Raw genomic sequence first — 18,710 nt, forward strand, 5'->3', positions numbered from 1 at the left:
AGTGATAAGTATAGAATAATATACAGCGGTGGGGACGAGAGCCAACGAGGGGTTGCCATAGTATTAAATGAAGAGGTAGGAAGAAGCGTAGTCAACATAGAGCAGGTAACGGATAGAATACTACTAGTGGAGATAAAAGCAGAACCGACGAACTTAGTTATTATTCAGGTATACATGCCACCGAGCAACCATAAGGAAGAAGAGGTCGATAAGATATACGATCAGTTAGAGGACATGATCGCGTGTGTTCCAGCAGGGAAACATTTGATAGTGATGGGGGATATGAATGCGACGGTAGGCGAAGGAAGAGATGGTGATGAGGTGGGCGACTACGGTTTAGGCACGAGGAATGACCGCGGGGAGAAAGCAGTTGAGTTCTGCAGGAGACAGGGGTTAGTCATCACCAACACTTGGTTTAGACACCACAAAAGACGCAGGTATACATGGAAAATGCCAGGTGACACAGGAAGATATCAGCTAGATTATATCCTGGTTAGACACAGGTTTAGGAATAGTGTGATAAATTCCCACAGCTTTCCGGGAGCGGATGCGGACTCAGACCACAATTTAGTTGTTATGAAATGTAGCGTACGTTTCAAAAAGATAAGGCAGGGGCGGCGAGTTAGAAAATGGAATGTAGAAGCATTAAATGGGTTGAAAAGGAAGGAATACAAACAGGCGGTAGAGAAAATAATGGAGGATGGTAAAGGGCTTATTACTATCGAAGAAGAATGGGAAATGATCAAAAAAGGGTTGTCTAAAGCCGCAAAAGACACTATTGGAACCGTTAACGCTAAAAGGACTAGGAAACCATGGATCACGGATGAGATGATTACAAAGATGGATGAGCGGCGAAAATGGAAGAATATAAATACAGAATTAGGCAAAATGAAGTACAAAGAATTGAACAATAAATTGAGGCGGGCAACAAATAAGGCAAAAGACGCATGGTGGAAGACGCAGTGCGAGGATATGGAAAGTCTCCAGAGGAAGGGCGAAATCGGTGCGCTGTACAGCAAAGTTAAATCGTTATCGGGAAGTAAGAAAGGAAGAGCTATGCTAATAGTTAGAGATAAGGCGGGTAAGGTAATAGTTGACGCAGGAAAGATCCAAGAGAGATGGAAGGAGTATATAGAAGAACTGTATAGTAAAGAACTCAGACCAACACAGTTAGACATTGAAAAAGAAAATGACGTAGAGGAAGACAGCTTAGGTCCAGGCATACTAGACAATGAGATAAAAAGGGCATTAAGGGAGATGAAACTAAATAAGGCCATGGGGGTAGATAACATTCCCGTGGAACTTTTAAAATGCTTAGGAAAATGTGGGAGGAAGAGGCTATATGGGCTGATCCGTAGCATTTATGAGGAGGGAATCTGGCCGGAAGACTTTGTGAGAGCAGTTTTAGTTCCGATTCCGAAAAAGGTAAAGGCCACGTCATGTGAGGACTATAGGACAATTAGTTTGATATCCCACGCAGCTAAAGTTGTTCTCAGGATCATAAACAAACGGATAGAGAGTAGGGCAAATGATTACTTAGGGGATGATCAGTTTGGGTTTAGGAAGGGGAGAGGTACGCGTGATGCCATTGCAGTAATGAGGTTATTAATCGAGAGGAATATAGAACACAACCAGGAGGTATTTGCCTGTTTCGTAGATTTCGAAAAAGCGTTTGATAGAGTGAATTGGGAAAAACTAATGAGTATATTGCAGAAAATAGGAATAGATTGGAGGGAAAGGAGGCTAATCCGCAACCTGTACATGTCTCAGACTGCTCAGGTGCGGGTGGGAAACGGGGAGTCAGGATGGGCAGTGTTAGGAAGGGGTGTAAGGCAGGGTTGCCCATTATCACCGTTGCTGTTCAACCTGTATGCAGAGGAAATGATCAAAGAGGCATGGGAAGAACTAGAGGTAGGAATGAAAGTGGGCGGGGAATTCGTAAAATCAGTTAGGTTTGCTGATGACCAAGCTTTAGTTTGTCAGTCAGCCAAGGGGCTGCAAGCATTGCTGAGTGAATTGGAAATTCAGTGCGACAGGTATGGGATGAGAATCAACATTAATAAAACAAAGGTTATGCGATTTTCTAGAAAGAAAAAGGGCAAGCTTAACATTAAAATAGGAGGGCAAAAACTAGAGCAGGTAGAACAGTTTACGTATCTCGGTAGTGTTTTGGACCAACACGGTCAAAGTAGTAGGGACGTAAGGAGAAGAATTGCGCTAGGCAAAGAGGCTTTCACGAGGAGGAGGGAGTTGATGACGGGGACTTTGAGTAAGGATGTTAAGAAAAGACTCGTAAAAACTTTGATATGGAGCGTAGCTATGTACGGCGCGGAAACGTGGTCATTGAAGCAGGAGGATAGACGTAGACTGGAGGCTTTTGAAATGTGGGTGTGGAGAAGAATGGAGAAGGTGAAATGGACAGAGAAGAAAACAAATGAGGAAGTACTTGGTATGGTGGGCGAAGAGAGGGGTTTGTTGGAGAGATCCTGTGGAGGCAGGAAAAGTGGATGAAGGGGGTGTTGACCGGCAGTGGGATGTTGAAGACTGTGATAGAGGGTAGAATGTTGGGTAAAAGAGGAAAGGGAAGGAAGAGGATAGGGATGTTTGACGGGATGAAGGGAGGAAGAAAGTACTCGGAGATGAAGAGGGACCTGGTGTAGAGTAGAATTTAGGGTTGTGTTTTGTTAGTAGTCACAAAATATTTGTTTGGTAGTTGTGTCCATCGAAAAATCTACTTTAACCGGTAGATAACCTTAAAAAAAAAAATTACTTAAGTTCTTAAATGAGATGAAGATTGTCATAAAAGAATTCATCCAATTAGTAAAGCATCCAATGAGTGGGTGTGCAAGTAACCAGGTATATATACCCTATTCTTGAAACTCTGGATACCGTCATACTTCAACTGAGTAGGCAGATAGTTATGCAGTCGTATATTCACATTATGAAATGTGTTGTAATTTGATGACAATCTACAATAAGTGGTATTTAGATTTGATTAATGTCTTGTGTAGTAGTTATGGATGTGAGATCTTAATTGGTAAGTTGCTAGATTAACTTTCACATGAATCAGAGCCTTAAAGATATATAAACTAAATACAGTCATGATTCCATAACTTATAAAAAAAGGTTTGCAGGCATCATATGGTGGTATATTGGCAAGAGAGCGGATAGCTCTCTTGTGTAGTAGCAAAATTTGTTAAATGTGGGGAATGACCCCATTGAAAGAAGGCATGGTGAAAATGTTAAACGATACTCATTTGAAATGAGAAAGTTGAGCTTTCTTAATATAAAAACAGCTTTACTCAGTTTATTACAGGTCTGATTGATGTGAGTCTCCCAGGGAAGTTTTGAATCAATTTAAATTCCTAATATTTTAGCAGTTTCAACATCAGTTATTTTTGATTTAAGACTGCACACAATTTGCTGTTTTGTTAGAATTAAATGTAAATGATTAACATCAAACCATTCCTTAGCCTGTCTTTGGTTAGCATTAGATCGTACATTAGAATCTTCTGGATGTTGACATTTTTGCACTGATGTAGTGTCATCAGCATATAAAACATATAGGTTTCATATAACAGGGCAAATCATTAATCGTGATGATGAAAAGTACTGGGCCAAGCACAGAGCCCTGTGGTATGCCACATTTTACTTTAAGAGCTGTAGATCAACAGCCATAAAGTTCAACTGATTGGTTCATCCAAATATGACTTCATTAGTTTCAGTGCAACTCCCTTAATACCGTAATATTGTAGCTTTGTTGGTAATATTGAATGATTAACGCAGTCAAAAGCCTTACTAAGATTTTAAGTATGGCTGTGTGTGTATTGCCTCTTAAAACATAGTTATTTACATTATCTTTTACATGAATTAAGCGTTGTTAAATTTATATGATTAAGACTATCATCACTCTTAGCCTTAGTGGACGACAGTGATCATGATGGCCAGATCTGATTATAACTCAAACCGCTTTCTTTTGAAATATGAGCGGAGCTTTATAATCACTTGCATATCCTCAAAGCCTTGGGCTTAACTTCAGAAAAATACCAAGTACTCTCTTATTGTGGACCACCACAAGCTCATCAATGGCCGTGGTGTTATCAGCATTATGATTCGTAGTGCCAGATAATGGATCACTTTCTCTTGTGAGAATTTAATTGGCGCTGTCATGATCGCACTTACTAGTTTTTATTTTATACCCAGCAGGATTCGCGAACTCTCATTGACTTCTGGCATTTGGTGTTTGAGTTTCAGTGTCCTCTCGTTTAGAGTCGGACTTGACTACAGCCACAAATGTGTTTTTTCTTTGTTGCTAGTTTCTGATCAGCCACTAAACTGTGCTTGAGAGTTTCCAACTCAAATTTTAGAGCCTCAATATCAGCCCCCATTTTGTCAAATTGGAACTTTCAATGTTGACATAAAAATGCTTCCAGTGCATGTAACTAAATTCACTCAATACTTCTAAGCATATGCTGTTTAAACCAGATAAATATGATGAAAAATGTAACTACAGAATTTGACAGGAATAACTTGTTCCAGTATTTTTCAGGAAAGATTATTATGATTTGCTGACATATTCTAAACCCATGAGGAAGCCCAAGAGGCAAGCACTTCGAATAAATTGCGGAGGATGTAACACAGAGAAGCTATCAGAGGGCGAGGGAATTAATACTGAATAGGGAAGACTACAGCAAACCAACCCGGGGATTGAAAGACTAATGCGGATGAATGAAAAAACTAATGACACTTAAACATTTATGTAAAGCAAAATCCACAGATATGCTGACTGCCGTGGTCTCCATGCAGTACTTCTAAGAGTTGGTGATTTACAGGTCCACAAAAAATATAACTAACTCATGCTTTTTTTTTAGAAATAATATAGTTTAAGCTCAATAAACTGAACTATTAGTACAACTTAAAGCCCATTTTGGTAAAGTACCATTAACATTTATCACTGATTACTTATGGTTACATATTCTTCATTGATCAGTTACCTTATTTAATCTTGCATACAAATGAGAGTGGTGTGCGTGGGTAGTTTCTCCTAAAAATAATAATAACATGGGTATCAAAATGTATACCACTATCCTCCACATGGCATAAGTGGTAACAGTGTCAGGCATTCAATGACAGATGCCTGTATACTGGGTTAACCTTTTGGTATGCAGTTGGTTCAACACAAATCAACTACAACTGCACCAACAATTAGTGGCCCACCTTGGATGGGGCCTGTGATAAAGTTGGCCATGGCAAAATGAGCACGTGCGTGGTCTGTGCAATAAATACGCGAACTGGTGCAATCTGGCGGCCATGACGCGGACTATAGCCCCACCCAATAGCGGCGCTAGTTGCCTGAGACCCAATGAGCTGTCTAGGCTTGGCGAAACATCGATCTGTGCGTATGGTGCCAGTTATGTTAGTTTATGTTGTTCTTGTTTTTACTGTTCGTTGAAAATGGAAATTGACGAAATCATGGAGCAAAGAATCAACATCAAGTTTTGGTGAAGTGCGGTAAAAGTGATCAATAAATTACTGAAATGTTGACAGCTGTTTACAGTGATAATGCTCGGAGGAAAACATCCGTTTTCAAGTGGATTAAGCGTTTTAAAGATGGCCGACAAGATGCCACGGATGATGCAAGACCGGAGTGTTGACGACAACATTGATCGTGTGCGGTCCCTTGTCCTTACCGAGCGTCGAAATACTGACCGAATGATATTTGATGAACTGATTTTAAGAAAATCAAAGGTGCACACTATTTTAACTGAACATGATGGATGGATCCTTCGCCATGACAATGCACCTGCACATTCAGCATTGATTGCTCGTCAGAGCCTGACAAAAAAATTCAATCACCATCCTTGATAATCCTCTTTATCTGCCAGATCTTGCCCCCTGCGACTTTTTTCTATTTCCAAAATGCAAAAATGTGATGAGGGGACATCAGTAGGAAGATGTGGAAGGCACAATAAAGCAAGAAACGACGAGAAAACTAAGAAGCCTAAATGCCGAAGACTTCCAAGGGGTGCTTTAAAAAGTGGAAAGGAAGATGGAATAAGAAGCAATGAATATATACATAGCAACGAATGGAGAGTCCTTTGAAGGGGACAAAATCGATGCAGACTAAATTTTGCAAAATAATGTGTTTATGGCCTCAGTTCGTGTATTTGTTGGAGAGGCCTCGCACAATCCACTGAGTGGCTTTACTGGGAGAAGACAAAAGCCCTAAGCAAGGGATCTGCTAGCACGCTGCCGAGTGAGCCAGTTCCCGGGGGCATAAGGCGAGGATATACTTGATGTGAAATTATATCTGGCCTTATTAACATTAATTACACAAGAAAGGACCAACAGGAGGCCAACAACTACGGAATTTCCCTTTTATCAATTGCCTATGAAATATTCAAACTATTTTGTTTAAATGAGCAGGAAAAACAGTGGATGGCAATGAGGTGGTTTTAGAAAGGGCATATATTACTCCAAATAGATATTCAATCTGAAATAATAAATACATCACAGGTTACTGAACTCTAAAACAGTTGTGACATTAGTGGATTTTTAGAAACCATTTAATTCTGTTGACAGGTAAACCTTACATATAATTGAAGAGTTAGGTGTTAAATCTATATGAGAAAATTTAATAAATGAAAGTCTTACTGACAACACCTCAAAAGAAAATGTATTGGTAAAATATCAAAATTTTTCAACATAAACAGTTGTAAGATAAGCTGATGATTAACGTGTCCCTTTTAATTGTCTCTCCTGAAAATTTGGATGGAAAAATAAAAGGAATACAAACTCTCACCAATAGCATTGGGAAGACAGAACAAATGTTGCATTACAAGTTTATCTCTATGAGGAGACACACATCAAGTTAGGTTGTTTAATAACTTCAAGAGAGAAAAGTAAATTTATCTTGAACAGTAAAAATGCTTCCAAAATTTTTTATGAAGGAGATTGGCAAAATGGAGGATAAACTAAAAAAAATATCAAGGAGAAATAAAACACTTAGAAAAATGTTACCGAGGAAAGAATTCATAAAATGCATAAACTGCATGGTATCAATAAAGACATTTACAACAGAAATTGAAAAACCAATAATGCAAAATAAGACATTATAATACAGTAATGAAATCAGAACAGCTAGCATTGAACCATCATTTGGAAATGTCAGAAATACCACAAAGACACGGGGAAAATACTAGGTCTACTAAAAACAACAGTGGAATGGAAATTAAGAAGCATTGAAGAGACAAAGCAAACTAGAGAAAATGTCATGGAAACAAAAGAACACTGCCACTAGCTGTGCATGGGTACACAGGAGAGAGATTGAAACGAACAGACCCTAGTTGATCCAAAGCAATAATAAAAATGAGACCAGGAAGAGATGAAGGAACTTTGGAGGAAATTAAATTGGCACATGGCCCAGTCAGTAAAAGGAAGAAGATAAGGTCCAAGAATTATAATTGAAGATTAGTATATGAAATTAAAGGGCTCATGAAGCTAGGCCTACTGCGGTATCACATGTATATCGCAATCACTAATATGTCTTCACCAGGTGTAAATCGATTAATTTTAGAGAGAGCCAATTAAAATTAATTTTTTTTAGTTGTTTAATAGGAAATGAACACCTGAAATTCGAAAAATACATCAATTTTACATGCCTAAGACAAGAAGTCATCTGAGGAGATCCATTATTAGGGAAAATGAAACAAAAACAATGCTCACTCCGCCTACAATGACATCAAGCACTAAGCAAGCAACATTGCAACCCTGTGAAACGTGTGCAGCACAGTATAAATCAGCACATTCAAATCATAATTTGAAAATGTGATGCAAAGATTATATTTGAGTTTTCATCCTCAAAGCCTTCCACTCCCAGCTTTTTAACAAGTCGAGTTATAAACATAACAGTTTTAGGCTTAACTTTGAGGAATTCCTGGGTAGAAAAAGAAACTTTGCACTTCCATTTTAAGATTTAATACTCCACACAACCATGGTTTTGATGCTGCCCATCATCACAAGAATGCGATGGGCAGCATCGAAACAATGGCCATGTGAAGCATTAAATCTTCATCTGGAAGCGCAAAGTTTCTTTTTCTACCCTCATCAAGCCAAGTTATGCATGCCTAGTCCTTCCTTAGCATCAGAATATTTTACATGACTTAAGGAAAGGGAAGAATGCAAGCAACTTTATGATCCCACAAATTGCTGCATTCCTACATAGTATCGTAAGTCAACATTGGCAAATCATAAATATTTAATGGTTTGCTGCATCAGGAGTAATCCATCCTCAACCTGACACATTCTGAGATTAAGTTGAATTATCACCCTGGAGGAGGTCAGACTCAGATTATTTCTGTGGCAATAATAGAGAATGTGGTAACAGTAACAACTACTTAGCACTCTAAACCACTTTGTAATCAAAGCTGAGTGATTATTCTCTAAACACGTCCCTCCTGTCGTAAGATTAAAACGATAAACCCATGCCTGAGCTCTTCTCAGTGCAATCAGTATCAAATATCTCAGTTCCTGCACTGAATATTGAAACAAACATGCTATCTTGTAGCACAAGGACACAAGCTAGTTCAGAAAATGAGCACAAATAAGCCAAATTTCAAACAGCACTGTAATTCTAATAGAATCATAAATAATGGAGTTCCAAGTTTTTTCCTCAATGAAATGGGTTCTTTGAGGTAAGTGAATTGTGATGACTCCTGACATGCGACTCAATCTACTTGAATTAGATACAGTGCGTAATTACATGAATGCAATAGGGCGGGGGCAACAGAGGGATTGCTGAACCCCTTTGCATGGTCACCATGGACCATCCGTGCCCTGATGATTAGAGTGCCAAGCAGAGTAAAGGAGTGTACGCCCTTAGAACTGTTGGATGACAATATTAGTTGCATCATTACCCTTCTCACCTTGAATGGATTCCCCGAGTGCTCCCAAATACATGAGAATGTGTTTGGCCCGTTGAAGCAACCACCTTAGGAAGAAAATGAATACTCCAGGCTCACAAACAAAACCTCATGCCCACAATTTAAAATATATAGAGAACATTTGAGTTAGCATGGAGAATACCGGTTGAAATTTATCAAAAGTGACCAGAAGTAAAAATAATACACTCATTTTATTTTGGCACCAGTCGGCTATACTTTTTTTTATCCTCCTACTTGAACAGATTATTAGAGGTACTGTTGTTAAGGTTTTTTTCCAATGCCAATACCTGTAATTAGATCATGGTAGAAATCTACGGATAAGTTACAGCTTCAAACTACTGCATCTTGACAGCAAAGTTTGTGTTGCCCGTTGGAAGACTAATTCCCACAACAACTATATGCACTTTGATATACAATGATGACCTTGGCCATCGATGATATGACTTTTTTCTAAGAAGTCAGCGAAAATGTCCTTCTATGCACATCTACTGATTTCTGTTAAGGGGCACATATTCAAGATGAAGTACTAGCTGTATTATTCCTTAATCCACAATAGGCTTGCCTGAATGGCAGTCATGTCCAACTGTGTACGATCTTTTTTTGAATTATTAGTGAATGGAAGTATTATCACCGACTATCAGAACCCTTAAAACAGAGATAGATAATATTCTCAAAAGAAAAGCACACGATGACAGTGGTAATAAATCTTTTCATAGCTGAAAGACAAATCAAGCAAAGAAATCCCCTTCTGAGAATCACTTATATACCATACAGGATCACCATGACCACAAAACATGTTCTTCCTCATGATATTTCTAGGTCAATTTTTAATTCAGAATATTCCGGAAATTCTGACTTAGGAATTAGGACTGCAGCCCTAAGCTTGCTCAGTTCCTTTTAAAAACAGAAACTTTGGGGGTGTCACCTTCAAATTAGTCAAAATTAAAATATCCTACCTCTCACAGCATAAATCAAAATTGGGAAATCATTTGGCCAACAGTTAAATGGTAAACAATTTTCCCGAAAGTTTCATCCCCTTGCGATATTGAAATATGTATTCATGCCTGCGAACACAGTGTACAAGCAACAGTCTCATACATAAAAATAACTAATATGGCACAGTGGATGAAATGTCATCTCTTAGAAGGGCAAAAACACACAGCCAAGACAGCTTTGCTTGGCACGCCTTCGAATTCCTGTGGTGAAATGTCATTAATATCATCCCGTCATTGGAAGCACTATATCTTCCTCAGGACAATATTCCTTCGAGATGCACGTCCACAAAACAGCCCCAGGATGAAAAAGAGACCAACGCATGACAATCCAACAAGCAGGAAGTACTTCCGAGATGGGGAGTGGAACACTTGCGAGTACAGTTCACCCACTGTTTCAGGAGGGTAGCCAATAATCTGCAAGAAGAAAAGAAAATCAGAATTTTTGTTGCACCAGCTTTTATTTTCATGAGACTAGTTCTTTCCAAATCAACACAAATTTATCAAGTTGCAACAACAATATCATTAATAAAATCAGGTCTATCAAATCTAGATACATAAAATACTTTCTCTCCATCTTCAATCAATGGAGATGAAACAAAAATGAAGAATTCAACAAAAAAAAAATAATTATGCACTGGAAGCTTGATGTACGAGGTCTGCTCAAAAAGTACCACAAGTTTTGAATCTTCACGGGCTACGTGAATTTGATTTTCGATTTTTTGTTCGTTATGTTGGTACTCATGTCTCTCACTTTTGCCGAAAAGTTCAGCCATTTTGAATGTTTAGTTAATTGTTGATAGCTGTTTTGTCTGGATGTGTTTTGGCTTGTCTTCGATTTTTGCCTGTTTCAAAAAATGGATCAAGGAATCTGTATAAAATTTTGTGAGGAAAACGAAATTAAGTGTATGGCAGAAGCATTCCGAATGGAGAAGTTACCTTGGACCAAAGCAACGTTTATCGGTGGTACATAATGTTCTTAGAGCGCCGAGAAGATGTGAAAGAGCATGTCAACAACAGATGAAATAATTGATGAAGTCAAGAAAATAGTATTGGCCAACCGTTGAATTGTTAGAGAAGTTGCTGAGGACCTCAAGGAGGAGGAGCTCAATCATCCCAATGGAAGCTACAGCACGAGCCAAGACCGGAAAAAGTGCACCAATCTCGGTTGAATGCGAAATTTTTGCTTACAGTTTTCTTCGATTGTAGGGGCATGGTGCATCATGAGTTCTTGCCACAGGGTAGAATGGTAAATAACAAATACTAACTACAATTTATGCGCAATATGCGCAAAGCAATCTGCCACAAATGCCTGGAATTGTGGAAGAACAAAAATCGGCTTTTGCACCATCAAAATGCCCCTGCTCACATATCATTGCTTAGGCATGAATTTTTGGCCAAAAACAAGACACTAATGATGCTGCAGCCACCGTATTCCCCAGATCTGGCCCCCAGTGACTTTTCCTTATTCCCAAAACTGAAGAGGCCCGTGAAAGGACAACAATACAACTACAATAGATGAGATAAAAACTGCATCGAAGGAGGAGATGAACAAAATCACAAAAAATTATTTTTTGAAGTGCTTTGAGGATTGGAAAAAACATTGTCATGAGTAAATAAATGAAAGGACTAACTTTGTAGTTCCACACGAAAACGATTTATTCACACGACCCGGGTTTCGAAGTAAAACTTCATCATCAGGTGAGCTATCTACATTTGCAGCCCTTCTTATATATACAGCCAGGGCCGGGGTGGGGTGGAGATAATCAGGAAGGTTTGGGAGGGGTAAAGTCAGGATTAGTCCTTTCATTTATTTATAATGAATCGGTTCCATAAAGTTATGCCAGAAACCATTAATTGTCATGAGTGTAAAATATCTAATGGGGATTACTTTGGAGGGGACAAAATAGATATTCATGAATAAATAAATAATTTTTGAATAATCACAAAAGTTGCAATACTTTTTGAACAGACCTCGTATATGTTATTTTCTTTTTTGATATTATTTAATATTATTATTATTACAGCTGTAGTTCATAAGATTAATATCTTTATAAAAAATAAAGTATTTAACTAAATACTTCACAATATAAAATAATAATCACTTTTTATTTCTCTGTTCTACGTTTATTATGAACTACGAAATATCATTTCATTACCTAGCATTCCATTTAAAAAGAACCACAGAAAAAATAAAGAGAGGATAGGAGCACGATATTCAGAAAGTAAATTGAAGTGGAAGGGGTACACGACAACTTAGCCAGCACAAGTAGGTCCCTAATCAGGGCAAAAGACAAGTACATCAGTGGGAGATAAAAAATGTCCTCATGGCTAACTAACTTGTATCAAAGGTTAAGCATATGTTTGCTATATCCACATTATTCTTGGAGTGCCAATGAAATTTTTCCATATGCATTTTATTATTGTCATATTAACAATAAAAACATAATATTGTAGAATAAATATAACTGTGATATGGCAATATACAATAACCTATAAGACATTGACATTTTTATATAATATATTTACAGACATCCAAATTTCAACTCCTCTGTTATAATTAGTTACATTCTCAAAGTATTTAAAGGCATGACGTATGACCTATGGTGAATGAGGCAACATGCTCCAGGTATGAAACTAGTAATCGCCAAAACTAACCCTAACAAAATGACATTACTCCCATGTTATCTTTCGTTTTCTCTAAGAGCAACATTCAAACAAGAACTTCTCATCTTCTAAAATATTCCTTTCTGTTTTGCAGAAAACGCTTTCTCTGAGAATTACAGGTCCAGGTACCTTGGATTTACTTTCATAAGTCAGTGTATCCCTTAGCAAAATCCTCCAGAGCAGCCCCATTTCATGTGAATTGTAAATACTAGATAACTGCAGATCATATTCAATCAAAAATTTCCTTAACACTACAATCTTGTAAATGGATCAACAATGCCGTAGCATTACCCATAAATTCACAGGAAACACACCTACTGGTTATGGAAGGTTTTGCATGGATACAACTACCAAATAAATATTTTGTGACTCCTAGCAAAACACAACCTCCTACTCTACATCAGGTCCCTCTTCATCTCTGAGTGCTTCCTTCCTCCCGTCTAACATCCCTATCCTGTTCCTTCCCTTTCCTCGTTTGCCTAACATTCTCCCCTCTATTACAGTCTTCAAAATCCCACTGCCGGTCAATACCCCCTTCATCCATTTTTCCTGCCTCCTTAGGATTTCTCCCAAAAAACCCCTTTCTTCGCCCACCATACCAAGTACTTCCTCATTTCTTTTTTTCTTGGTCAATTACACCTTCTCCATCCTTCTCCACAGCCACATTTCAAAAGCCTCCAATCTACGTCTATCCTCCTGCTTCAATGACCACGTTTTCACGCCGTACATAGCTACGCTCCATATCAAAGTTTTAACAAGTCTTTTATTAATATCCTTACTCAACGTCCCTGTCATCAACTCCCTCCTCCTTATGAAAGCCACTTTGCCCAGTGCAACTCTTCTACTTACGTCCCTACTACTTTGACCATGTCGGTCCAAAATACTTCCGAGATGCGTTAACTGTTCTACCTGCTCTAGTTTTTGCCCTCCTATTTTAATGTTTAGCTTAGCCTTTTTCATTCTGGAAATTGCATAACATTTCTTTTATTAATATTGATTCTCAACCCATATCTATTGCACTGCGTTTCCAATTCATTTAGCAATGCTTGCAACCCCTTGGCAGACTGACAAACTAAAGCTTGGTCATCAGCGAATCTAACTGATTTTACGAATTCCCCACCCACTTTCATTCCTACCTCCAGTTCTTCCCATGCCTCTTTGATCATTTCCTCTGCATACAGGTTGAACAGCAGCGGTGATAATGGGCAACCCTGCCTTACACCCCTTCCTAACACTGCCCATCCTGACCCCCCCCGTTTCCCACCCGCACCTGAGCAGTCTGAGACATGTACAGGTTGCGGATTAGCCTCCTGTCCCTCCAATCTATTCCTATTTTCTTCAATATACTCATTAGTTTTTCCCAAATCACATCATCAAATGCCTTTTTGAAATCAACAAAATTGGCAAATATGTCCTGATTGTATTCTATATTCCTCTTGATTAATAATCTCATTACTGCAATGGCATCAAGCATATCTCTACCCTTCCTAAACCCAAACAGATCATCTTCTAAGTAATCATTTGCCCTACTCTCCATACTTTTGTTGATGATCCTGAGAAGAACTTAAGCTGCGTGAGATGTCAAACTTATTGTTCTGTAGTCCTCATATGAAGTAGCCTTTACCTTTTTCGGAATAGGAACTAAAACTTATCTCACAAAGTCTTCCGGCCAGATTCCTTCCTCACAGATACTACGAATCAGCCCACATAGCCTCTAGGGGGGGGGGGGGAGGGCAAAACCAGGTGAATACTCCTGTGTGTAAGTACAACTTTAATTTCAAAATTTCCACCATCACAATTATGCAGGCTTTCATTGCCTTGATGCAAGAAAATATTTTCTTGATTTCTTCACTATACCAGTGAAATATTACTTTGCATTTATCATTTGTCTGAAACCTACTGTTACGACAATTCCTTTGTCTCTGGAATGTAGCAGTGTGCATATCTATGTCTACAGTTATACATTAAAAATCATTTTGTTTTTTATATTTTCGTAAGGACTATTTGAATGACTCATGTACCTCAAGAACAGACAGAGATATGAGATATTACGAATGAATTTATTTTAGACAGGTTGGTAATATTGTGTCCCCCCTTTTGAATCCCATGTGAAAGCATTAACAGCAAGAAACGAATTCATAATCAATCACATCACAACTCTCATAATGTAATGAAAATCAGAGAGAGAGAGAATCAATAAGGACAAAAGAGCATACCATTGCAGCAGTGTGGAACATGTGTATTCTCTTCAACAGCATAACGTTGCACTCTTCCTGAAGAGACTGACTGTTGCCATTTTCCATCACAGTCTGCAAGCACAGAACATCTGCAAAATGGAAGGCACACAATGTGATCAGCACAAACATCACAGAGAAACCTCACTCCCATCCACCTCTGCAGAGCAAACTCTTGCCCTGGCCCTCACTCCAGGGCAGGCAATTTGCATGCAGAAAACCTCCCTAAAACTAAAGCTCTTGAACAGACAAATACACAAGTACAAAGTCTAGCTGTGTACTACAACATGAAATCTAATTTGATATGAAATCCTTAAAAATTAAATCAAAACCAATAATTAATTCGAATGTGTCAATGGGATATCGTCATCGCTTCTGCAACAAAGCAGAGGAGTGAATGCACCAACATGGCATCCATTTCCTCTGAATCGCCAAGCCAGGAGTTTATCCAATGGATGCTAATTTTCACTCCGCAGTGGATACAGGAATTGCCTCTCACGCAAAATGGGACTTTATCGGGAAGAATGATTACCGATGCCCTTGTGGAAATGAGTAATACAACTGCCCATATGTTTCCTAATTATCTCTTCAGAAGCTCTCATGGCAAAGTGCCAGCTACTTATTAATCATTGCAAGTCATCTTCTGAGGCAGAAGCGCATGTTTGGCTGTGGTGGTGTTCTTGTCCTCTTGTAACTCATTGTCACCATAGGCACAATTTTCATTATCTTATGACCACCTTGTTGTAGATTTTACGCCGGGGTGTTATGAGCAGTGAATTCATGGCATAATATATCTTGAATATACACAAAATATCTACTGAGACCTTCATTTAAGTTTGGGTAAAGTGTGTACTCTAAAGTGTGTCTCTTCTCTCCCTCTTCCCAGCACCTCAAAATTTTAATTAAATTAAAATTGCAAAGACAATTAAATGCTTGCAAGTTCTGATGCACCTTTCTGAAAAAATATGTTTCAAATTCCTGGGCTTGCATAAAATTTTTTCTTTCACTAAATAAAAAGATGCAAACAGAATTTAATGCTCAATTTTAACATTTTTGTAAGATATATCCATTATCCTTATCATTTCCCTCACATTTATCCATCATCCCCCAGAAGCTCTCGACTGCTATTTCAAGATCTGGTGTCCGTTAACAATTAACGAGTAGTAATAACTTTCATCATTGAGAATATGGACATTCAAATATGAACGATAATTAATTTTAATTTTTGGTGCAAAATTGTGATTTTTTTATCTTATTAGCAGACAATGTAAAGTATCCACGATAAAAGTTTCATTGATTTGACTTCAGTATCGTGTCATTGGCAACTGCTGAAACGTGTTCAGTTAGCCCGAGGGAACAACGGAAGCAATGTGCGACAGGGGTTGCACTGCATTGAAATGTCGCTTCTGCCTGGACCAATTGTCAGCCAGGGCCCATGAAACCCCCCTACAAGGGGCTTTTGGAGGGCCTGCATTACATTTTTTCATTCTCATTCATCAACAGAAAGCCTGAAAATCACTTACATGCACAAGACTATCATTCCTTGACAACTAGACAATTAAGGAACAAAATAATAACTTTTGCAACATAAATCATGAATATTGGAAAAGATTACCAACAACACTAAGTACTCACAACATAAACTAAGGATTTTGTTTTGCTCCCTGAGTGAAAACAAATTTCAGACAGGCCTTGGTTTTAATTCACTTTGTTATGAAACTTACCATTTGTATTTCGCCCAGAATTAATTATAAAAGCAACTGTTGAATCCAGTCATAGATAAATAATTATTGTGATACCTGCCAAAACCATAACAGTAATTGAATATCAAACTATGCAAATTTTAAAAAAATATCAGTAACTCTGGTTACTTGAAGGGTGCTTTTGCCCTATGGATTTTATCAAAGGTCATACGATGATCCAAATATCCTGGAAAAACAGACATCATTTAAAATGCCACAGATCTATTCTCAAGCATAGATGCACCTTAACATAAAAAGCAGTGATGACATTAAACTGAATCAAAATGATGACCCTCTGCTTTGGGAGCGGATCTTAATCTATGTTAGCGTACTAGTCACAATATCAATGACAAATTAATGGCAGTCGGAGGCAACTAACACCAGCATAAACACTGACACGACACTTGAAACAAAAATTTCTTCTTATTAACCCAATATTTGAAAATCAGAAATGCTCTGGATTGGCAACCATCTTTGTGAAATCGCATTGGTATCGAGAGATTTAGAGAAGGATGTATTTTTATTGATCTTGCACAGAATTATGACCTTCAGGGTGCAAATAGTCATACTCTGATTTATTTAAGGGGTGTGGCTGAAAACTTACAAAGTGCTTTGGAATACTGTGTATGGAGAGGTTTTCAAGAGTTATGGCTGAAGTAGTAGCAGTATTTAGGGGAGGTGACTGACCGCTAAGGTCATTTGTGCCATTAGGGATGGACAGGAAAGGATGAAGGGTGGAGAGAAACCCAGCGTCGGCATTAGCCTACTCTTTACGAAAGGCGCCAAGGGGTCCGCAGTTTAACGTCCCATCCGATGGACGGCGTACTCACTCAAAGTGCCCTCCACAAAGCACCTCTAGTAGGGATCGAGATACCTCTGAAAAATATTCAACACCGCCGGGATTTGAACCTGAGCCCTCTGGGTGGGAAGCCAGTGCGATAGCCATCGCACCAATCCCAATCCCCGTTATGGCTGAAGAATCACTCCTTCAACACTTACGGTTGTCATCCTCAGGCACCTGGGAGCAGTACTTGGCATCGTCCAGGGAGCATGCATGGTGGAGCAGTGGATCAAGGTCCAACCTCACCCCAAACGAGTCACGTATCGAGCCGGCCACTTCCACACGGCATTCCCTCCTCTCAATCACCCCGGCCACTAGCTTCTCCCGAAGGCACTCTTCCACTACGCCATCACCGCCAACGGCACCTTCCTTCCCCTGGCACAGTGCCTCCACCTGCAATATGAGCTCAGAATCAAACCACCCCTATACCATTACCAAGCCCCAACTCCTCATCCAGCAGGAGGGATGACGATTTCTTCCTCCAGCCATCTCCCTTCCACGCTGAAGCACCCATGCTACCTTTGCGCACGTGCTGAGTATAGAGTGAAAGTGAACATTTTGAGACCTACATGGCAACCCATGAGAAGTTTCCAGTTCAATGATATTTTACATAGTTAGAAAACGTTGTAAAAAAAACTAACGCCGTACATTGAGCAATGTGACTAGAGTGCTCTGGTGGTGTTTATCCAAGCCTTTTTACTCGGTTCAGGAGTCTCACAGATCAAATTTTTAAGTCCTGGTGCTTTGAATATGATAGAACCTGATAAAAGGTACATTCACCTAAGATTAACATTGGCAATGCTCAATTGCGGTTGCACCATTCACAGACAAACAAACTTTTACATTATGCGAGGGCTGTTCAATGAAATGTGATAATAAATTTTATGTTCACATGATTTGTAACAACATGTAATTTCATTATCTCACTAGCAGATAATTTAATGTGTATGCGATAACAGTTTATTTGACTCGACTTCAGTATCGTGTCATTGGCAACTGTTGAAACGTGTCCAGTTTACCCAAGGAAACAACGGAAGCAATGCATGGCAAGGGTTGTACTGCATTAAAATGTCGTATCTACCTGGACAAATTGTCAGACAGGGCCAATTTAACCCTACAAGAGCCTTATGGAGGGCCTGCTCTCACCTATAGCACACCTAGGGTATGGTTGAAATGTGTAAGGAGGGGACACAAAATCAATTTTAATGGAAGGAAGTCCTCCGATCACTACTCTTATGGAAGTAAACATTAACACCTCTGCAAACACTGCGCGAGAATATCATCAGATAGAT

At 38.9% G+C, this 18,710-nt stretch overlaps 1 protein-coding gene across 1 annotated transcript in view; it reads right to left on the reverse strand.

Annotated features, from left to right (window-relative positions):
* Positions 1 to 9,979: 9,979 nt before the first annotated feature.
* The window catches only part of Glg1 (golgi glycoprotein 1), a 51,242-nt gene continuing 42,511 nt past the window's right edge, over positions 9,980 to 18,710 (reverse strand). The window contains exons 16-18 of the mRNA XM_071597038.1: positions 17,577 to 17,811; positions 14,818 to 14,927; positions 9,980 to 10,351 (exon numbers count right to left, since the gene is read on the reverse strand). Coding sequence (XP_071453139.1) covers positions 10,181 to 10,351; positions 14,818 to 14,927; positions 17,577 to 17,811 — 516 coding nt within the window. The 3' untranslated portion in view covers positions 9,980 to 10,180. The remainder of the gene's footprint in view (positions 10,352 to 14,817; positions 14,928 to 17,576; positions 17,812 to 18,710) is intronic.

Source organism: Hetaerina americana, unplaced genomic scaffold (genome assembly GCF_022747635.1).
Source record: "Hetaerina americana unplaced genomic scaffold, ioHetAmer1.1.p SCAF_8, whole genome shotgun sequence".
In the NCBI taxonomy this organism is placed as follows: domain Eukaryota; kingdom Metazoa; phylum Arthropoda; class Insecta; order Odonata; family Calopterygidae; genus Hetaerina; species Hetaerina americana.